Below are 23,876 nucleotides of genomic sequence, written 5' to 3'. Positions count from 1 at the left end.
GCTGAAGCAGGTCCCTTCTCAGAAGTAGAGGCCACGGATCGTCCGTGACCATCTCTTGAAGTTCCGGGTACCAAGTCCTTCTTGGCCAATCCGGAGCCACTAGTCTTACTCCTCTTTGCCGTATAATCCTCAATACCTTTGGTATGAGAGGCAGAGGAGGAAACACATATACCGACTGGTACACCCAAGGTGTTACCAGCGCGTCCACAGCTATTGCCTGCGGATCTCTTGACCTGGCGCAATACCTGTCCAGTGTTTTGTTGAGGCGAGACGCCATCATGTCCACGATTGGTTTTACCCAACGGTTTAATAGCATGTGGAAAACTTCTGGATGAAGTCCCCACTCTCCCGGGTGAAGGTCGTGTCTGCTGAGGAAGTCTGCTTCCCAGTTGTCCACGCCCGGGATGAATACTGCTGACAGTGCTATCACGTGATTCTCCGCCCAGCGAAGGATCCTGGCAGCTTCTGCCACTTGCCCTCCTGCTTCTTGTGCCGCCCTGTCTGTTTACATGGGCGACTGCCGTGATGTTGTCCGACTGGATCAACACCGGTCTTCCTTGAAGCAGAGGTTCCGCCTGGCTTAGAGCATTGTAGATTGCTCTTAGTTCCAGAATGCTTATGTGAAGAGACTTTTTCAGGCTCGACCACACTCCCTGGAAATTTCTTCCCTGTGTGACTGCTCCCCAGCCTCTCAGGCTGGCATCCGTGGTCACCAGGATCCAATCCTGTATGCCGAATCTGCGGCCCTCCAATAGATGAGCCTCCTGCAACCACCACAGAAGGGATACCCTTGTCCTCGGCGACAGGGTTATCCGCAGGTGCATCTGAAGATGCGACCCTGACCATTTGTCCAACAGATCCCTTTGCATGGAATCTGCCGAAAGGGATTGCTTCGTAAGAAGCTACCATTTTTTCCCAGGACTCTTGTGCATTGATGTACAGACACCTTTCCTGGTTTTAGGAGGTTCCTGACCAGGTCAGATAACTCCTTGGCTTTTTCTTCGGGAAGAAAAACCTTTTTCTGAACTGTGTCCAGAATCATCCCCAGGAACAGCAGACGAGTTGTCGGCATTAATTGGGATTTTGGAATATTCAGAATCCATCCGTGCTGCTTTAGCACCTCTTGAGATAGTGCTAAACCCATCTCTAGCTGTTCTCTGGACCTTGCCCTTATTAGGAGATCGTCCAAGTATGGGATAATTAATACGCCTTTTCTTCGAAGAAGAAATATTATCTCGGCCATTACCTTTGTAAAGACCCGAGGTGCCGTGGACAAACCAAACGGCAGCGTCTGAAACTGATAGTGACAGTTTTGTACAACGAACCTGAGGTACCCCTGGTGTGAGGGGTAATTGGAACGTGGAGATACGCATCCTTGATGTCCAAGGATACCATAAAGTCCCCTTCTTCCAGGTTCGCTATCACTGCTCTGAGTGACTCCATCTTGAACTTGAACTTCTTTATGTATAGGTTCAAGGACTTCAGATTTAGAATAGGCCTTACCGAGCCATCCGGCTTCGGTACCACAAAAAGAGTGGAATAATACCCCTTCCCTTGTTGTAGAAGAGGTACCTTGACTATCACCTGCTGAGAATACAGCTTGTGAATGGCTTCCAAAACCGTCTCCCTTTCTGAGGGGGACGTTGGTAAAGCAGACTTCAGGAAACGGCGAGGTGGCTCTGTCTCTAATTTCAACCTGTACCCCTGAGATATTATCTGCAGGATCCAGGGATTTACCTGCGAGTGAGCCCACTGCGTGCTGTAATTTTTGAGACGACCGCCTACCGCCCCCGAGTCCGCTTGCGAAGCCCCAGCGTCATGCTGAGGCTTTTGTAGAAGCCGGGGAGGGCTTCTGTTCCTGGGAAGGAGCTGCCTGTTGCTGTCTCTTCCCTCGTCCTCTGCCTCGTGGCAGATATGAATAGCCCTTTGCTCTCTTATTTTTAAAGGAACGAAAGGGCTGCGGTTGAAAGGTCGGTGCCTTTTTCTGTTGGGGAGTGACTTGAGGTAGAAAGGTGGATTTCCCGGCCGTAGCCGTGGCCACCAAATCCGATAGACCGACCTCAAATAACTCCTCTACGCATCGCCTGTCCACTGTCGTGTCCATAAAGCTCTTCTGGCCGAAATGGACATAGCACTTACCCGTGATGCCAGTGTGCAGATATCTCTCTGTGCATCACGCATATAAAGAAATGCATCCTTTATTTGTTCTAACGACAGTAAAATATTGTCCCTGTCCAGGGTATCAATATTTTTGATCAGGGACTCTGACCAAACTACCCCAGCACTGCACATCCAGGCAGTCGCAATAGCTGGTCGTAGTATAACACCTGCATGTGTGTATATACCTTTTTGGATATTTTCCATCCTCCTATCTGATGGATCTTTAAGTGCGTCCGTCTCAGGAGAGGGTAACGCCACTTGTTTTGATAAGCGTGTTAGCGCGTTGTCCACCCTAGGAGGTGTTTCCCAGCGCTCCCTAACCTCTGGCGGGAAAGGGTATAAAGCCAATAACTTCTTTGAAATTAGCAGTTTTTTATCGGGGCACCCCACGCTTCATCACACACGTCATTTAATTCTTCTGATTCGGTAAAAACTACTGGTAGTTTTTTCACACCCCACATAATACCCTGTTTAGTGGTACCTGTAGTATCAGCTAAATGTAACATCTCCTTTATTGCCAAAATCATATAACGTGTGGCCCTACTGGAAAATACGGTTGATTCGTCACCTTCACCACCGGAATCAGTGCCTGTGTCTGGGTCTGTGTCGACCGACTGAGGCAAGGGACGTTTTACAGCCCCTGACGGTGTTTGAGGCGCCTGGACAGACACTAATTGAGTGTCCGGCCGCCTCATGTCGGCAAACGACTGCTTAAGCGAGTTGACGCTATCCCGTAATTCCACAAATAAAGGCATCCATTCTGGTGTCGACCCCCTAGGAGGTGACATCCTCATATTTGGCAATTGCTCCGCCTCCACACCAATAACGTCCTCATACATGTCGACACACACGTACCGACACACAGCAGACACACAGGGAATGCTCTATACGAAGACAGGACCCACTAGCCCTTTGGGGAGACAGAGGGAGAGTCTGCCAGCACACACCAAAAAGCGCTATATATGACAGGGATAGCCTTATGATTAAGTGCTCCCTTATAGCTGCTTTTATATTAATATATTGCCATTTATTCTGCCCCCCCTCTCTGTTATACCCTGTTTCTGTAGTGCAGTGCAGGGGAGAGACCTGGGAGCCTTCCTGACCAGCGGAGCTGTGACAGAAAATGGCGCCGTGTGCTGAGGAGATAGGCCCCGCCCCTTTTTCGGCGGGCTCGTCTCCCGCTATTTAGTACATTTAGGCAGGGGTAAATATCTCCATATAGCCTCTGGGGCTATATGTGAGGTATTTTTAGCCTTTTTAAAGGTTTTCATTTGCCTCCCAGGGCGCCCCCCCCCAGCGCCCTGCACCCTCAGTGACTGCCGTGTGAAGTGTGCTGAGAGGAAAATGGCGCACAGCTGCAGTGCTGTGCGCTACCTTAAGAAGACTGCAGGAGTCTTCAGCCGCCGATTCTGGACCTCTTCTTGCTTCAGCATCTGTGAGGGGGCCGGCGGCGTGGCTCCGGTGACCATCCAGGCTGTACCTGTGATCGTCCCTCTGGAGCTTCATGTCCTGTAGCCAAGAAGCCAATCCATCCTGCACGCAGGTGAGTTCACTTCTTCTCCCCTCTGTCCCTCGTTGCAGTGATCCTGTTGCCAGCAGGAATCACTGTAAAATAAAAAACCTAAGCTAAACTCTCTAAGCAGCTCTTTATGAGAGCCACCTAGAATTGCACCCTTCTCGGCCGGGCACAAAATCTAACTGGAGTCTGGAGGAGGGTCATAGGGGGAGGAGCCAGTACACACCACCTGACCTGTAAAAGCTTTACTTTTGTGCCCTGTCTCCTGCGGAGCCGCTATTCCCCATGGTCCTTTCAGGAACCCCAGCATCCACTTAGGACGATAGAGAAAAGTTGTTGCCAATGTGTTCGAACTGCCGTTGCGTTTAAGCAGTGGCAGCGGCACCCTGTCTCGCACCCTTCGCACAGTTGGCCAAATGCCTGATTCACACAAAAGTGCTTGTTACCCTATTGGGTAGCAAACACTTTTGAGACCGATCCCACTGCCATAAAGTGCGGCAGGTGCCAAGGAGATCCGCTGGGCAAAAGTAGCCAGCAATTGAATTCCTCCATATACTGTAGGTTATATTTTTTCCATTGTACCAGTTTTTGTTAATATCTCCCTAGGCTAATGTGTGCAGAGGAAGCGCGTGTCTCTGCTATTTTTGTGTCGCCATAAATATTCATTACAAATAAAACAATGTCAGTGTATTTGTACCTTTGAGTCCTGCATTCTAGCTTTGCTGTCATAATCAATGCGGGAGATGAGGTGGGCATCGAATCCAGACATGGCAAACAGCGTCGGCGACGTGGCGGAAGCCCCAAAAGGATCCACGTGCCAAGAAAACCGTGGTCTTACTCCAAACGTTTCATACAGAAAGCCATGTCCCTCTGCGCACAGGAAGACATGTTATACAATGATGGCGTTAATGGAAGGTTGGTTAGAGTACGAGCGCTGTACGGTATAGTGCCGGAGTAAGAGGTAAGTACAGGGAGTACCTGTTAGCTGTAAGATCTGATCGTCTACTGCAGTGACCGCTTCATCGTGCATAACCTGTCCTCCAATAATGAACTCCAAACGCCCATCTTGTACTAGCTGATGCACCTATTAAATATAAAATAAGGAAACTATCTGTACCCCAGTAGCACACGTTAAAGGTTGTATGCCGTTTGTTGTTGGCTAGTTTTGTTTTTTACTATGGGAGTGATTTACTAAACCGAGATTTTAATATGGCAACAGAAAATAATGCTAACCAAGCCTAGTTCAGCATTTATTTCTGTAGCTGCTTTAAACCCACCGATCACTTGAGTAGTGAACAATATAATATGAATTCAATTGCAAAATGCAATGGAATTTGCTGCGCTATATAAGCTGTTAATAAATAATTATTGATTTCAGCGTTGTCAAAATAACCACTAAAGTTTTATAGGTAATACATTACTGTCAGTTGAAGGTAGCTTTCAGGGTATCCGTTCACATGGTCGACCATGTTATGGTCGACAGTCATTAAGTCGACCACTATTGGTCAACATTGACATGGTCGACATGAACACATGGTCGACACATGAAAATGGTCGACACATGAAAGGTCGACACGTGAAAAGGTCGACATGATGTTTTTAACTTTTTTTTTCTTTTGGGGAACTGTTCCATACTTTACGATCCACATGGACTACGATTGGAACGGTAAAGTGTGCCGAGCGAAGCGGTAGCGGAGCGAAGGCACCATGCCCGAAGCATGGCGAGCGAAGCGAGCCATGCGAGGGGACGCGGTGCACTAATTGGGGTTCCCAGTCACTTTACGCAAAAAACGACACCAAAAAAAAGTTAAAAAATGCATGTCGACCTTTTCACATGTCGACCTTTCATGTGTCGACCATGTGTCCATGTCGACCATGTCAATGTCGACCAATAGTGGTCGACCTAATGGCTGTCGACCATAACATGGTCGACCATTCATACCGGAACCAGCTTTCAGCAGGGGTATGAGTGCCACCGGCTTTACTGAGCATGCCTTAGACAAAATAGCAAATTATATAATACAAGTTTCACCATTATATAGCTACCACTGTGGTCACAGTACAGCCAGTAATCCCTTATATAACCCCTATCACACCTTATCCACATCAACAGAACGGTAACATCCACTGTACAGTCACTGCTACATCTACTTTACGGTAACACAACCTCAATTGGTCCCACATAGAATTTCCTGAGGAGTTATTCAGGTTTGTTAGCAAACCAAAAAAGCACAGTAATAGGTAAAACCATGTGCAGTGCAGGGGGTGCAGATGTAACACGTGCAGAGAGATTTAGATTTGGGTGATGTGTGTTCGAAATGAAATCTAAATTGCAGTGTAAAAATAAAGCAGCCAGTATTTACTCTGCACACAAACAAAATAACCCACCCAAATTTAAATCTCTCTGCACATGTTACATCTCCTCCACATGCAGTGCACATGGTTTGCCCATTAGCGTGCTTGTATGGTCTGCTAATAAACCTGAATAAAGCCCATAATTCATAAAAATCAAATGACAAATTACAGGCTGAAATATGTCAGGCAGAAATTTCTAATTGCATCTTTTTCATCAATGATACCACACAAAGGGGGTTATTCAGTTTTGTTAGCAAACCAAAAAACCAAGCAACTGGGCAAAACCATGTGCACTGCAGGTGGGGCAGATATAACATGTGCAGAGAGAGTTAGATTTGGGTGGGTTATTTTGTTTCTGTGCAGGGTAAATGTACTGGCTGCTTTATTTTTACACTGCAATTTAGATTTCAGTTTGAACACACCCCACCCAAATCTAACTCTCTCTGCACATGTTACATTTACCCCGCCTGCAGTGCAGCATAGTTTTGCCCATTAGTGTGCTTTTTTTGGTTTGCTAACAAACCTGAATAAGGCCCAATATCCCTAATAACATTTGCTGCCAAAAATCCTAAATCACAAAAGATTAAGACAGGAATAACGACGAATACAAAATAATGTGAAATTGTCAATAATTTAATATGTTGTATACTTGTGGACTGGTGTTGAGAACCATTGGCTTAGGGCAATTGGTCTCTCTGCCCATCCTCCAATACGACATCCAAGGCTTGTCCCTGGAAAGACACTAGATACTGACCTGCTCTTTCTGCAGGTCTCCGGCTACAGTTTCCCACCACAAGCGGAAAAACTCCTGCTCCACCACAATAAACCGCCGATGCTTCACTCTCATCAGTTCCTCCACAACGGTAGTGTAGACGTTGGCAGCATAGGCATGCATGCTTTCCTGGAATATAACGGAGAGACAAACGTCATTGTTAAATGAAAGAAAATTAAACATATACATAATGTTCTCAACAATCCGCAAGTATCCCCAACAGGTCATGTTTTATATAATCGTACACCGGCACAATGGTGGATTTCCCAATAGGCACTTGAGGCACAGTTCCATCGGCTGGTTAGACAAATCAGCTTATGGAACTGCTTAGATCCCAATAGACAGCTGGTACAGGCAGGCAGGTGTGGAATCCTAACCACGGCAGAGGAGCAGCGAGGAAAGTAAAGAGGTGCTGAGCGGTGGGGGAAGGACATGGCTCATGCTCCTCCCCTGTGTGAGGTCATCCAACTGAGCTGGCATCTGGTCTGCCTCCTAATGAATCTTTATGCATCATACACAGCCTTTATACAGCCCCTGCGCCAATCACATGCTGCTTCATCCTGCACCAATTTTGCCACTGTGATTGATGCGGCCACCCATGTTGCTTAATACAGCATTGGTGGCACAGCTGCTGCAATCTCCATGGCTGGAATTTATTCATTTATTTATTTATTAACGGTTTCTTATATAGCGCAGCATATTCCGTTGCGCTTTACAATTAGAACAACAGTAATAGAACAAAACTGAGAAAAAACAGACAGACATATGGGTAGGAAGGCCCTGCTCGCAAGCTTACAATCTATAGGGAAATAGGTATGGATACACAAGGATAGATGCTACCTGTTACATAATGGTCCACCAGATTGCTAGGTTCTTAATAGGTTGTATGATATGATCACCCAGCAATGTTGGCCAAGTGTCAGGAGTGTGTGAGAGTAAAGAAAGACAAGATATGTGATGTTATGTGTACTGTACAGAGAGGATGTAATTAGATAAGGAAGCATTGAAGGTTATGTGGGTGGGTCTGGAATTTGGTAGGCTTGTCTGAAGAGGTGAGTGTTCAGGGAACGTTTAAAGGTTTGGAGACTAGAGGCGAGTCTTATTGTGCGTGGGAGGGCATTCCACAGAGTGGGTGAAGCCCGGATAAAGTCCTGTAATTTTGAGTGTGAACAAGAGTGTGAATACATGGTCTGCAGCTCATTCTCCTGGAAGCTCTTCCAAGAATCAGGTCAGGTGCTTACAGCCTAATAATAAAAAAAATAAGTGGCGGCCTGACTCCTAAATCTGCCCCTGCACAGGTTAGGTTGATCCATTTTGCTCGGTCAGTAATTATCCACCTGAAAACATGATCTGTTGGGGGTACTTGTGGGCTGTGTGGAGAACCACTGGCTTAGGGCAATTGGTCTCTGCCCAGTCCAGAATAAGCCTAGATAAGAGTGACAGCACAGGGCATTCAGCACATAATGCTTATCTGTTGTAGACTGGAACCAAATGCAGCTCAAATGGGTTTTTAAAAGGGGTGTAGTACGGCTGACCGGCGGTCTCCTGACCGCCGGTCAGCTTACCGACGCCGGGATCCCGGCAGCTTACCGACGCCGGGATCCCGGCGGGGAGGGGCGAGTGCAGCAAGCCCCTTGCGGGCTCGCTGCGCTCGCCACTTTGCGGGCTCGGTGGCGACCTGCGGTCGCCACGGGTTCTATTCCCACTCTATGGGTGTCGTGGACACCCACGAGTGGAAATAGTCCCTGTTGGTCGGCATGCCGACCATCGGGACAGTGACCCGTCGGGCTGGTGGAGGAGGTCATGTGACTGTCGGTCAGCTGACCGGCGGTCACATGAATACCACCCTTTAAAAGGGCATCAAGATTACCACAGAGGTCCTTTTGGGACAACACATGTAGATGTTTGATTGAGTATAGTTGCATCATGCAGTACATGCGGAGTCTCCCATATTCTAAATGTTTGGGACGGACCAGAAGTGCTCTGGATATAGTATATTTCTGTAATTGGGAATAATTGCATACCGTAATGGGATATCTTGGGGATGGGACCAAAGTCTAAGCACAGAATGCATTTATGTTTCATATACACCTTACACACAGCCTGAGGTCATTTTATACAATATTTGTAATCATTTGTGCAATAAACAAAGGGGTAGATGTATTAACCCGGAGAAGGCATAAGGAAGTGATAAACCAGTGATATGTGCAAGGTGATAATGCACCAGTTAATCAGCTCCTAACTGTTAATTTACATATGGGAGCTGATTGGCTGGTGTGTTTATCACCTTCCATTTATCACTGGTTTATCACTTCCTTAAGCTTTCTCCAGGTTAATACATCTGCCCCAAAGTTTGTGTACATTGGACCATCAGAAAGCAAAACTGTCACCATCTCGTCATGCTCAAAATATTCTGTATTTCGAAATATTCCGTATTTTGGAATTTTTCATATGGGAGACTCAAACTGTAAGTATTTTGTCCATCTATAATGCGTCAAGCTTTCCCCCTGCATTGTCCTGGGCGGATACATGAACAGACTATCGGACTCTTTGTAAAGGTTTCTCTAAACTGCATTTTGTTCTGTACAACACAGCAGCTGTACAGAAAACTGCTCAGATGGGGGGGAAGGTGTTTGCTGTAGCCCTGGTGGCATGGATTGAAGTTTACAGGCAGCCTACTAGATCAGTGCTTCTTAAACGCTGTCCTCAAGCACACCAACAGTCCACTTTATAATTATATCCATGCTTGAGAAGAGATATTGTAGTTAAATCAAAATGCCTGAAGTCACCTGTACTCAAATATGGATATACTGATAACCTGCACTGTTACTGTTGCTTTATAGAACAGAGCACTAACAAAACTATCATTGTATGTATTCTCTAAATAAAAACTCCCCACACCCTGACAGAAATGTTTGTAGATACAGCATGTACATTTGCTATGAGCAGTGGCGTAACTAGGGGTCCGCAGCCACTGCGATCGCTGGGAGGCCCGCAGGGCTGCGGGGCGCCCTAGCCGCCGCCAATGATTCTGTTTTGGGAAGGAGGGACACGGAGGGCACAGCGCCTCTCCTGTGTGTCCCTCCTGGGTCTCCGGCAGCAGCGGCGTGTCTGTTAAATGAAGTGCACGTTCGTGAGCTCTGATTGGCTCACGAACCGGCACTTTATTTGATAGACACGCCGCTGCCGCCAGAGACGCAGGAAGGACACACAGGAGAGGGGCGCGCTGTGCCCTCCGTGTCCCTCCTTTCCAAAACAGGACAGCAGCGGGGGAGCCCGGGGGGGTGCGTATTTGGCACACGGGGGGGGGGCATATTTGGCACACGGGGGGGGGGCATATTTGGCACACGGGGGGGGGGGGGGGGAGGCATTTTTGGCACACGGGGGGGGGGAGGCATTTTTGGTACACGGGGGGGGGAGGCATTTTTGGCACACGGGGGGGGGGGAGGCATTTTTGGCACACGGGGGGCATTTTTGGCACACGGGGGGGGGGGGGGCATATTTGGCACACGGGGGGGGGGCATATTTGGCACACGGGGGGGGCATATTTGGCACACGGGGGGGGGCATATTTAGCACACGGGGGGGCATATTTGGCACTGGGAGCACAGCCCTAGCAACAAGCATTGCCCCCTGGTTACAAGCACAACACCCAGCTCATGAAATTCCTGGCAACGAGCATGACACCCAGTGCATGAAACCCCTGGCAACGAATATTACCACCTGGCAACAAGCTTGAAACCCAGCACATGATACCTCTGGCAACAAGCATAACACCTACTGCATGAAACCCCTGGCAACGAGCATGACACCCTGAGCATGAAAACCCCTGGCACCGTGCATGGAACCAAGAGCATGAAACCCCTGGCAACGTGCAGGTAATTTAAAAGTAATTAGAAGCCTTACTGTAGGACTTAATGTGTAATGGGCATTGCTGTGTGTGGCATAATGTGTCACAGGCATTACGGTGTGTGGCATACTATATCACGGGCATTGTGGTATGTGGTATAATGTCTCAGGGGCATTGCAGTGTGTGGCATAATGTATAACGGGCATTGCGGTGTGTGGCATAGGGTATAACGGGCATTGCGGTATGTGTCACAGGCATTACGGTGTGTGTGGTATACTATATCATGGGCATTGTGGTATAATGTCTCAGGAGCATTGCAGTGAGTGGCATGTTTAACGGGCATTGCAGTGTGTGGCATAGGGTATAACAGGCATTGCGGTATGTGGTATACTATATCACGGGCATTGTGGTATGACGTCTCAGGGTCATTGCAGTGTGTGGCATAATGTATCACAGGCATTACGGTGTGTGGCATAATGTGTCGGGGGCATTATGGTGTGTGGCATATTGTGTCATGGGCATTATTGTGTGTGGCATAATGTCTAAGGGCCATTGCAGTATGTGGCACAATGTATACCGGGCATTACTATACGAAGGAAAAATGACAAATAATGTAAGGGGCATGAATCAGGATTATTATTTTTTCCTGTGATGGCCAACGTCTGGGCGTGAAGGTTGCAAAACTGGGGTATAAGGTAGTCTTTTCCTGCAAAACCACACTCATTTCAGCAAGGCCACGCCCCTTTTTGCGGGGCACGCAGATTCATCTAGTTACGCCACTGGCTATGACGATATGTCACTGGTATTGCTCTTTGCTACCAATCACCTCACAATATTCTATAATACTCTCCAATTAAAAAGATGACTTTTACATATATATTTCTGAATGTTATTAGTGGAACTTTTATATAAAAAAAAAGACAAATTGCAATGTTAATTCAGGTATCTGTGCAACTAGTCAGTCATTTGAGGAAATGTAAGTCCCAGCAAGCAACACATGATTTGAACAAATATGTACCATGAAGTGGTTTCCATTAAAGAATATCTTAAGGCATCGGTCTTCAACCTGCGGCCCTCCAGCTGCTGTGGAACTACACATCCCAGCATAACCTGCCACAGTTTTGCTATTAAAGCATGCTAAAACTGAGGCAGGGCATGCTGGGATGTGTAGTTCCACAGCAGCTGGAGGGCCACAGGTTGAAGACCCATGAAGACTTAAGGCAATGATCCCCCCCACCCACAATAAAATAAATAAACAACAACAATCAGAAACAGAAAGTGGAAGAGACAGGTCAGACCCAATGTCCTATGATCACAACTGTGTATATAATCTGCACTGTGTACACAGTATTAGTCCTCATCACATGACATAATGAAGTACTACTGCCTTATACTGTACCTGCACTGTGTACACCCAGCCCACATCCATGTGACTGTGGGGTATGACATGCACATGTATGGGATCAGTGGTGTGAGGGGTGACTGGCACCCAGAGGCAGCAGAGCACCGGCAGCACAAGCAGTGGCAGCACCATCATCACTGCAGCAGCTGTCTCTGGATCAGAGAACCTGGAGGAGGAATCGCAGCTGCAACATTGTAACAGGCAGCAGCACTCTGATCACTACGGCGAGCGGCTGGAGACACAGCAAGCCAATCTCGTAATACCTCACTTCCTGATAGATCAGCCACACTCATATAGTAATACATATACAGTAGCAGTGCTTTTGTTACTGTATTGGGAGAGGCCTGTAATAAATGCAAGTGAGAAGGGTAGCTAGCAATTGGCCTTGATAGTACAGCTCTTTATATGTATACAGCTAGACAACATGTGCAGCAGGATGATAAATTACCCTGTCTCTCCCAATCTGGGTGCAATAGAATACATTTACATGTGGTTATACTGTACAAACTGTTCCTGATTTCCAGCCCGCATTGTCTGCCTATAGTGACAGCTTAGGGTCTATGGTGTCTGTTTATCATTAAAAACGGTATCCGGACTCTAGGTCCGTCACACTTACAGTAGGTCGACAATGTCTAGGTCGACCACTATTGGTCGACAGTAACTAGGTCGACAGGGTTTCTAGGTTGACAGGTTCTCTAGGTCGACATGTCCTAGTTCGACAAGTCAAAAAGTCGACATGAGCTTGAATCCTACCCATAAAGACATTTGGGAGAGGCGTCCAATAATTGCTTTTATAAATGTGATATATGTATTGTTCTAACAACTTGTTTTAAAATAAAACAAAATAATTAAATTAAATTAAATATGATTGTCTTGCCAAATAGCAGCGCTTTTCACAATTATAATTTCTTGATTTTTTTCTTATGGGGTGAGTACACCCATTGAAAGGCAGCAGGTATCTGGCTGCTAATAGGCGCTGGCTCATTATTCATTTTTTTTATCCAATAATTGGAATACCTTTGTAATCCATGTGGGTGGGATGCCAGCTGTCAGTACCCCGACAGCGGCATCCCGCCCGCCAGAATGCCACCAGCGGGGCAAGCATTACAAGTCCATTACAAGTCCATGAGTGGGAATAGCCCCTGTGAGTCGGTATTCCGGCTATCGGCGTTGTCGGCTGCCGGGATTCCGGCATCGGTATCCTGACCGCTGGGATTCCGACAGCCTGCAAATTGATTACCTCGCCAATAATCACTGCTTGCACATGGGCAGTAATTTGACAGGGCATGCGAATCTAGATACAATCACATAAGCGTTGACGATTTTATTTGCATTAGCCGGATCCTATGTTCCAGTGTGTCACCAATGATAAATAGCCCTGAAAGTAAATTCCAAATAGCCACACTATGCAGTAGAGATGAGCGGGTTCGGTTTCTCTGAATCCGAACCCGCCCGAACTTCATGTTTTTTTACACGGGTCCGAGCGACTCGGATCTTCCCGCCTTGCTCGGTTAACCCGAGCGCGCCCGAACATCATCATCACGCTGTCGGATTCTCGCGAGGCTCGGATTCTATTGCGAGACTCGGATTCTATATAAGGAGCCGCGCGTCGCGGCCATTTTCACACGTGCATTGAGATTGATAGGGAGAGGACGTGGCTGGCGTCCTCTCCGTTTAGAAATTAAAATAGATAGGAGAGTGAGAGTGAGACACTTCATTTACTTACTGGAGCTTAGGAGGAGTTATACTAGTGACTGATGACCAGTGACCTGACCACCAGTGCAGTTTTATAATTTATTATTATTTAATAATCCGTTCTGTTCTTGTTCTCTGCCTGAAAAAAACGATACACAGTGACTCAGTCACACTCACATACCATATCTGTGCTCAGCCCAGTGTGCTGCATCATCTATGTATAATATCTGACTGTGCTCACACAGCTTAATTGTGGGGGAGACTGGGGAGCAGTTATAGGTTATAGCAGGAGCCAGGAGTACATATTAAACAGTGCACACTTTTGCTGCCAGAGTGCCACTGCCAGTGTGACTGACCACTGACCACTGTGACCAGTGACCTGACCACACTGACCACCAGTATAGTATATTGTGATTGAATGTCTGCCTGAAAAAGTACACTCGTCGTGTGACTTGTGTGGTGTTTTTTTATTCTATAAAAATTAAAAAACTCATTCTGCTGACAGACAGTGTCCAGCAGGTCCGTCATTATATAATATATACCTGTCCGGCTGCAGTAGTGATATATATATATTTTTTATATCATTATTTATCATCCAGTCTATACTAGCAGCAGACACAGTACGGTAGTTCACGGCTGTAGCTACCTCTGTGTCGGCACTCGGCAGTCCATCCATAATTGTATACCACCTACCCGTGGTTTTTTTTTTCTTTCTTCTTTATACATACTACATCTCATTATCATCCAGTCTATATTAGCAGCAGACACAGTACAGTACGGTAGTCCACGGCTGTAGCTACCTCTGTGTCGGCACTCGGCAGTCCATCCATAATTGTATACCACCTACCCGTGGTTTTTTTTTTCTTTCTTCTTTATACATACTACATCTCATTATCATCCAGTCTATATTAGCAGCAGACACAGTACAGTACGGTAGTCCACGGCTGTAGCTACCTCTGTGTCGGCACTCGGCAGTCCATCCATAATTGTATACCACCTACCCGTGGTTTTTTTTTTTCTTTCTTCTTTATACATACTACATCTCATTATCAACCAGTCTATATTAGCAGCAGACACAGTACGGTAGTTCACGGCTGTAGCTACCTCTGTGTCGGCACTCGGCAGTCCATCCATAATTGTATACCACCTACCCGTGGTTTTTATTTTTCTTTCTTCTTTATACATACTACATCTCATTATCATCCAGTCTATATTAGCAGCAGACACAGTACAGTACGGTAGTCCACGTCTGTAGCTACCTCTGTGTCGGCACTCGGCAGTCCATCCATAATTGTATACCACCTACCCGTGGTTTTTTTTTTCTTTCTTCTTTATACATACTACATCTCATTATCAACCAGTCTATATTAGCAGCAGACACAGTACGGTAGTTCACGGCTGTAGCTACCTCTGTGTCGGCACTCGGCAGTCCATCCATAATTGTATACCACCTACCCGTGGTTTTTTTTTCTTTCTTCTTTATACATACTACATCTCATTATCATCCAGTCTATATTAGCAGCAGACACAGTACAGTACGGTAGTCCACGGCTGTAGCTATCTCTGTGTCGGCACTCGGCAGTCCATCCATAATTGTATACCACCTACCCGTGGGTTTTTTTTTCTTTCTTCTTTATACATACTACATTTCATTATCAACCAGTCTATATTAGCAGCAGACACAGTACAGTACGGTAGTCCACGGCTGTAGCTACCTCTGTGTCGGCACTCGGCAGTCCATCCATAATTGTATACCACCTACCCGTGGTTTTTTTTTCTTTCTTCTTTATACATACTACATCTCATTATCAACCAGTCTATATTAGCAGCAGACACAGTACGGTAGTTCACGGCTGTAGCTACCTCTGTGTCGGCACTCGGCAGTCCATCCATAATTGTATACCACCTACCCGTGGTTTTTATTTTTATTTCTTCTTTATACATACTACATCTCATTATCATCCAGTCTATATTAGCAGCAGACACAGTACAGTACGGTAGTCCACGGCTGTAGCTACCTCTGTGTCGGCACTCGGCAGTCCATCCATAATTGTATACCACCTACCCGTGGTTTTTTTCTTTCTTTCTTCTTTATACATACTACATCTCATTATCAACCGGTCTATATTAGCAGCAGACACAGTACGGTAGTTCACGGCTGTAGCTACCTCTGTGTCGGCACTCGGCAGTCCATCCATAATTGTATACCACCTACCCGTGGTTTTTTTTTTCTTTCTTCTTTATACATACTACATCTCATTATCATCCAGTCTATATTAGCAGCAGACACAGTACAGTACGGTAGTCCACTGCTGTAGCTACCTCTGTGTCGGCACTCGGCAGTCCATCCATAATTGTATACCACCGACCCGTGGTTTTTTTTTTCTTTCTTCTTTATACATACTACATCTCATTATCAACCAGTCTATATTAGCAGCAGACACAGTACAGTACGGTAGTCCACGGCTGTAGCTACCTCTGTGTCGGCACTCGGCAGTCCATCCATAATTGTATACCACCTACCCGTGGTTTTTTTTTTCTTTCTTCTTTATACATACTACATCTCATTATCAATCAGTCTATATTAGCAGCAGACACAGTACAGTACGGTAGTCCACGGCTGTAGCTACCTCTGTGTCGGCACTCGGCAGTCCATCCATAATTGTATACCACCTACCCGTGGTTTTTTTTTTCTTTCTTCTTTATACATACTACATCTCATTATCAACCAGTCTATATTAGCAGCAGACACAGTACAGTACGGTAGTCCACGGCTGTAGCTACCTCTGTGTCGGCACTCGGCAGTCCATCCATAATTGTATACTAGTATCCATCCATCTCCATTGTTTACCTGAGGTGCCTTTTAGTTGTGCCTATTAAAATATGGAGAACAAAAATGTTGAGGTTCCAAAATTAGGGAAAGATCAAGATCCACTTCCACCTCGTGCTGAAGCTGCTGCCACTAGTCATGGCCGAGACGATGAAATGCCAGCAACGTCGTCTGCCAAGGCCGATGCCCAATGTCATAGTACAGAGCATGTCAAATCCAAAACACCAAATATCAGTAAAAAAAGGACTCCAAAACCTAAAATAAAATTGTCGGAGGAGAAGCGTAAACTTGCCAATATGCCATTTACCACACGGAGTGGCAAGGAACGGCTGAGGCCCTGGCCTATGTTCATGGCTAGTGGTTCAGCTTCACATGAGGATGGAAGCACTCAGCCTCTCGCTAGAAAACTGAAAAGACTCAAGCTGGCAAAAGCACCGCAAAGAACTGTGCGTTCTTCGAAATCCCAAATCCACAAGGAGAGTCCAATTGTGTCGGTTGCGATGCCTGACCTTCCCAACACTGGACGTGAAGAGCATGCGCCTTCCACCATTTGCACGCCCCCTGCAAGTGCTGGAAGGAGCACCCGCAGTCCAGTTCCTGATAGTCAGATTGAAGATGTCAGTGTTGAAGTACACCAGGATGAGGAGGATATGGGTGTTGCTGGCGCTGGGGAGGAAATTGACCAGGAGGATTCTGATGGTGAGGTGGTTTGTTTAAGTCAGGCACCCGGGGAGACACCTGTTGTCCGTGGGAGGAATATGGCCACTGACATGCCTGGTGAAAATACCAAAAAAATCAGCTCTTCGGTGTGGAAGTATTTCAACAGAAATGCGGACAACAGGTGTCAAGCCGTGTGTTGCCTTTGTCAAGCTGTAATAAGTAGGGGTAAGGACGTTAACCACCTCGGAACATCCTCCCTTATACGTCACCTGCAGCGCATTCATAATAAGTCAGTGACAAGTTCAAAAACTTTGGGCGACAGCGGAAGCAGTCCACTGACCAGTAAATCCCTTCCTCTTGTAACCAAGCTCACGCAAACCACCCCACCAACTCCCTCAGTGTCAATTTCCTCCTTCCCCAGGAATGCCAATAGTCCTGCAGGCCATGTCACTGGCAATTCTGACGAGTCCTCTCCTGCCTGGGATTCCTCCGATGCATCCTTGCGTGTAACGCCTACTGCTGCTGGCGCTGCTGTTGTTGCTGCTGGGAGTCGATGGTCATCCCAGAGGGGAAGTCGTAAGCCCACTTGTACTACTTCCAGTAAGCAATTGACTGTTCAACAGTCCTTTGCGAGGAAGATGAAATATCACAGCAGTCATCCTGCTGCAAAGCGGATAACTGAGGCCTTGACAACTATGTTGGTGTTAGACGTGCGTCCGGTATCCGCCGTTAGTTCACAGGGAACTAGACAATTTATTGAGGCAGTGTGCCCCCGTTACCAAATACCATCTAGGTTCCACTTCTCTAGGCAGGCGATACCGAGAATGTACACGGACGTCAGAAAAAGACTCACCAGTGTCCTAAAAAATGCAGTTGTACCCAATGTCCACTTAACCACGGACATGTGGACAAGTGGAGCAGGGCAGGGTCAGGACTATATGACTGTGATAGCCCACTGGGTAGATGTATGGACTCCCGCCGCAAGAACAGCAGCGGCGGCACCAGTAGCAGCATCTCGCAAACGCCAACTCTTTCCTAGGCAGGCTACGCTTTGTATCACCGCTTTCCAGAATACGCACACAGCTGAAAACCTCTTACGGCAACTGAGGAAGATCATCGCGGAATGGCTTACCCCAATTGGACTCTCCTGTGGATTTGTGGCATCGGACAACGCCAGCAATATTGTGTGTGCATTAAATATGGGCAAATTCCAGCACGTCCCATGTTTTGCACATACCTTGAATTTGGTGGTGCAGAATTTTTAAAAAAACAACAGGGGCGTGCAAGAGATACTGTCGGTGGCCAGAAGAATTGCGGGACACTTTCGGCGTACAGGCACCACGTACAGAAGACTGGAGCACCACCAAAAACTACTGAACCTGCCCTGCCATCATCTGAAGCAAGAAGTGGTAACGAGGTGGAATTCAACCCTCTATATGCTTCAGAGGTTGGAGGAGCAGCAAAAGGCCATTCAAGCCTATACAATTGAGCACGATATAGGAGGTGGAATGCACCTGTCTCAAGCGCAGTGGAGAATGATTTCAACGTTGTGCAAGGTTCTGATGCCCTTTGAACTTGCCACACGTGAAGTCAGTTCAGACACTGCCAGCCTGAGTCAGGTCATTACCCTCATCAGGCTTTTGCAGAAGAAGCTGGAGACATTGAAGGAGGAGCTAACACGGAGCGATTCCGCTAGGCATGTGGGACTTGTGGATGGAGCCCTTAATTCGCTTAACAAGGATTCACGGGTGGTCAATCTGTTGAAATCAGAGCACTACATTTTGGCCACCGTGCTCGATCCTAGATTTAAAGCCTACCTTGGATCTCTCTTTCCGGCAGACACAAGTCTGCTGGGGTTGAAAGACCTGCTGGTGAGAAAATTGTCAAGTCAAGCGGAACGCGACCTGTCAACATCTCCTCCTTCACATTCTCCCGCAACTGGGGGTGCGAGGAAAAGGCTCAGAATTCCGAGCCCACCCGCTGGCGGTGATGCAGGGCAGTCTGGAGCGACTGCTGATGCTGACATCTGGTCCGGACTGAAGGACCTGACAACGATTACGGACATGTCGTCTACTGTCACTGCATATGATTCTCTCAACATTGAAAGAATGGTGGAGGATTATATGAGTGACCACATCCAAGTAGGCACGTCACACAGTCCGTACTTATACTGGCAGGAAAAAGAGGCAATTTGGAGGCCCTTGCACAAACTGGCTTTATTCTACCTAAGTTGCCCTCCCACAAGTGTGTACTCCGAAAGAGTGTTTAGTGCCGCCGCTCACCTTGTCAGCAATCGGCGTACGAGGTTACATCCAGAAAATGTGGAGAAGATGATGTTCATTAAAATGAATTATAATCAATTCCTCCGCGGAGACATTGACCAGCAGCAATTGCCTCCACAAAGTACACAGGGAGCTGAGATGGTGGATTCCAGTGGGGACGAATTGATAATCTGTGAGGAGGGGGATGTACACGGTGATATATCGGAGGATGATGATGAGGTGGACATCTTGCCTCTGTAGAGCCAGTTTGTGCAAGGAGAGATTAATTGCTTCTTTTTTGGTGGGGGTCCAAACCAACCCGTCATATCAGTCACAGTCGTGTGGCAGACCCTGTCACTGAAATGATGGGTTGGTTAAAGTGTGCATGTCCTGTTTATACAACATAAGGGTGGGTGGGAGGGCCCAAGGACAATTCCATCTTGCACCTCTTTTTTCTTTAATTTTTCTTTGCGTCATGTGCTGTTTGGGGAGGGTTTTTTGGAAGGGCCATCCTGCGTGACACTGCAGTGCCACTCCTAGATGGGCCCGGTGTTTGTGTCGGCCACTAGGGTCGCTTATCTTACTCACACAGCTACCTCATTGCGCCTCTTTTTTTCTTTGCGTCATGTGCTGTTTGGGGAGGGTTTTTTGGAAGGGACATCCTGCGTGACACTGCAGTGCCACTCCTAGATGGGCCCGGTGTTTGTGTCGGCCACTAGGGTCGCTTATCTTACTCACACAGCTACCTCATTGCGCCTCTTTTTTTCTTTGCGTCATGTGCTGTTTGGGGAGGGTTTTTTGGAAGGGACATCCTGCGTGACACTGCAGTGACACTCCTAGATGGGCCCGGTGTTTGTGTCGGCCACTAGGGTCGCTTATCTTACTCACACAGCTACCTCATTGCGCCTCTTTTTTTCTTTGCGTCATGTGCTGTTTGGGGAGGGTTTTTTGGAAGGGACATCCTGCGTGACACTGCAGTGCCACTCCTGGATGGGCCCGGTGTTTGTGTCGGCCACTAGGGTCGCTTATCTTACTCACACAGCTACCTCATTGCGCCTCTTTTTTTCTTAGCGTCATGTGCTGTTTGGGGAGGGTTTTTTGGAAGGGACATCCTGCGTGACACTGCAGTGCCACTCCTAGATGGGCCCGGTGTTTGTGTCGGCCACTAGGGTCGCTTATCTTACTCACACAGCTTCCTCATTGCGCCTCTTTTTTTCTTTGCGTCATGTGCTGTTTGGGGAGGGTTTTTTGGAAGGGACATCCTGCGTGACACTGCAGTGACACTCCTAGATGGGCCCGGTGTTTGTGTCGGCCACTAGGGTCGCTTATCTTACTCACACAGCTACCTCATTGCGCCTCTTTTTTTCTTTGCGTCATGTGCTGTTTGGGGAGGGTTTTTTGGAAGGGACATCCTGCGTGACACTGCAGTGACACTCCTAGATGGGCCCGGTGTTTGTGTCGGCCACTAGGGTCGCTTATCTTACTCATACAGCTACCTCATTGCGCCTCTTTTTTTCTTTGCGTCATGTGCTGTTTGGGGAGGGTTTTTTGGAAGGGACATCCTGCGTGACACTGCAGTGACACTCCTAGATGGGCCCGGTGTTTGTGTCGGCCACTAGGGTCGCTTATCTTACTCACACAGCTACCTCATTGCGCCTCTTTTTTTCTTTGCGTCATGTGCTGTTTGGGGAGGGTTTTTTGGAAGGGACATCCTGCGTGACACTGCAGTGACACTCCTAGATGGGCCCGGTGTTTGTGTCGGCCACTAGGGTCGCTTAGCTTAGTCATCCAGCGACCTAGGTGCAAATTTTAGGACTAAAAATAATATTGTGAGGTGTGAGGTATTCAGAATAGACTGAAAATGAGTGGAAATTATGGTTTTTGAGGTTAATAATACTTTGGGATCAAAATGACCCCCAAATTCTATGATTTAAGCTGTTTTTTAGTGTTTTTTGAAAAAAACACCCGAATCCAAAACACACCCGAATCCGACAAAAAAAATTCGGTGAGGTTTTGCCAAAACGCGGTCGAACCCAAAACACGGCCGCGGAACCGAACCCAAAACCAAAACACAAAACCCGAAAAATTTCCGGCGCTCATCTCTACATATGCAGCAGTAAGGTGTATTACTATTCAGGGGATCAGTACTAAATGCCGCCGGCCGGAATCCCTGCGGTCAAAATACCGACGCCGGTATATTCCGGCCGGCGGCATCTTGACCGCATCCCCTATTCAGTAGGCTTACCATATTATCCCTTTAAATAGGGACACACATGGAATACACAGGTTCTGTGGCTGATTAAAACCAGGTGAAATGTAGGCTTGAAGTCAGCCAGCCACAGAACCTGTGTAATACCTCTTTCAGAACGCATGGCCGAGTCGCACCCAGATTTTGTACACTGGTTCTTCCTGGGTGTGACGCGGCTGAGACCCCTTTCAGACTGGCGTCCCAACCAGGCTTATTCCCGGGTTGGTGACGTCACTGCTGACGCATGCCGAGGCAGTGCTTAGAGATCAGATGAGATTTTCCTATGCAGTGTACTGCACACTGCACCGTGAGCCGGGTTGAACATGTGATCAACCGTGCTCACTACCCAAGATAATATACCAGCTCGACAAGGGTTACTTCAACTGGCCTCTTTCAGACTGTGCCACCCACAACTCGGCTTGCTGTGCAGTCACGTGCAATAACCCAGGTTATCGCTGGCAGTTTGAAAGGGGTATAATTCATGAGTGTCCCCGGTTTAAAGGGATAGTATGGTAAGCCTACTCTTCTTTTAATAGCTTTGCCACAATTTTTCTGAAATAAGTCCTTGGCAGAGCTGTAACTAGACTTTTTGATGCCATGTGCCAGAGAGAGAATTAGCGCCCCTCCCTCCCCCCTTCCATTTTTACAATATTGACATAAGGCGCATGCCTCGTGGGGAAGGGGCATGACAAGATTGATCCCAGAGACAGCCCATATTATCATGCCCCTTCCCATATATACATGGTGATTCAAAAGTCGCAGTACACCCTTTTGTTTCAAAAACTGTGCAGGAAATGGGAAAACTGGATAGTCCAATAAGGTGTGGGTGAGGTGGGCTTTTAGGGTATGTACCGAACATGGGCGCCATCTTGAAATCGTCCATCTTGAATCTAAGTCAGTTTTTTCAAATAGAAAGGGGGTCATGTAACATATTAAACAACATCAGGATTTGCTGAACAGCTTATTGCTGCAAACAGATTTGAAATAGTTATGGTTCAAAAGTTACAACACTTTTTTTGTTGCAGGTAACTGAAGATGGCTTTGACAAAAGAGGAGGTTAAACCCTCCAATGGCCATCTCTAACATACAGCAATGGCACTAACTCATCTCCTCAACTCCTCCAACCAGTGTCTGTAACCACATTTCTTTGCAGCTCCAGTAGAGGACACATTTACATTTTCTTTAACATATTTATTCACATTTCAGCTTTTGCATCAAGAGAATTAATATTTGTAACAAGTGAAAATATAGTTTTTAGTTTTATATAGAACACCGGAACTACTATTGGTGCAACAGGTGCATTGCACCGGGACCCATGAGGACTAAGGGGCCCACTGCTGCCCAACCAGCAATGCGTTATCCTCCAAGTGGATATAGCAACCAATAAGATCCTACTTATCATTTATAGTACCTAGCACCTTCTAAAAGATAGTAGCTAGAACCTGATTGGTTGCTATGGGTAAAATTTCCACTTCTATAAACCTGCACTTTAGTAAATATACCCCTTACACTCTATGGGATAACCCGCACTTTAGTAAATATACCCCTTACACTCTATGGAATAAGAGGAGTTTAGGACATGAGATATTGGGCCTCATTCAGATCTGATCAGTGCAGCCGATAAGGTCTGAAGTGCGCATGCTGTCGGAGCCCAGGTCGCTGGGCGGGGGGGGGGGGGGGGGGCGGCACGGCAGCGTTAGTGGTAGTGGACGCGGTACGGCCAAAGCAGGCATGCCCGGACCGTTCCGGGGGTGGGCCGCGTTGGCTGCGTGACGTCACATGCAGCGCTGTGACCCGGGCAGCGACAAGTAGCTCCCGGCCAGCGCGCAGGAGCTGCGCTGGCCGGGAGCTACTCCTGAAGTGCAAAAGCATCGCCGCTGTGTGATGCTTTTGCACTTCTGCGACGGGGGTCGGGCCAGACATGCGGGGCGGGCTAGCCCTGTGCTGGGTGTCCCCCCGCATGTCTGTGTTCCTGATCGTAGCTGTGCTACATTTAGCTCAGCTACGATCCAGTCTGAATTACCCCCTGAGTGCAAGGGTAAAACCTTCTTTGTGGGATGTATGATCCTGTCACACAGCCAGTGGCGTAACTAGAAATTTCTCTCCCCCAAGCCAAAAAATTATCCGG

At 47.2% G+C, this 23,876-nt stretch overlaps 1 protein-coding gene across 2 annotated transcripts in view; it reads right to left on the bottom strand.

The window, feature by feature from the left end:
- Positions 1-23,876, bottom strand: part of MAN2B2 (mannosidase alpha class 2B member 2) — a 144,286-nt gene that overhangs the window by 67,178 nt on the left and 53,232 nt on the right. The window contains exons 1-4 of one of the 2 annotated variants that reach the window (XM_063923650.1): positions 12,052-12,301; positions 6,786-6,932; positions 4,655-4,760; positions 4,374-4,546 (exon numbers count right to left, since the gene is read on the bottom strand). In XM_063923650.1, the coding sequence (XP_063779720.1) occupies positions 4,374-4,546; positions 4,655-4,760; positions 6,786-6,932; positions 12,052-12,189 (564 nt within the window). In that variant the 5' untranslated portion in view covers positions 12,190-12,301. Of the gene's footprint in view, positions 1-4,373; positions 4,547-4,654; positions 4,761-6,785; positions 6,933-12,051; positions 12,302-23,876 lie in introns of those variants that run through there. The other variant, XM_063923658.1, reaches the window with a different exon arrangement.

This window comes from Pseudophryne corroboree, chromosome 1 (genome assembly GCF_028390025.1).
Source record: "Pseudophryne corroboree isolate aPseCor3 chromosome 1, aPseCor3.hap2, whole genome shotgun sequence".
In the NCBI taxonomy this organism is placed as follows: Eukaryota; Metazoa; Chordata; class Amphibia; order Anura; family Myobatrachidae; genus Pseudophryne; species Pseudophryne corroboree.
Note: the sequence above shows the minus strand (reverse complement) of the source record. Positions and strands in the feature narration are given on the sequence as shown.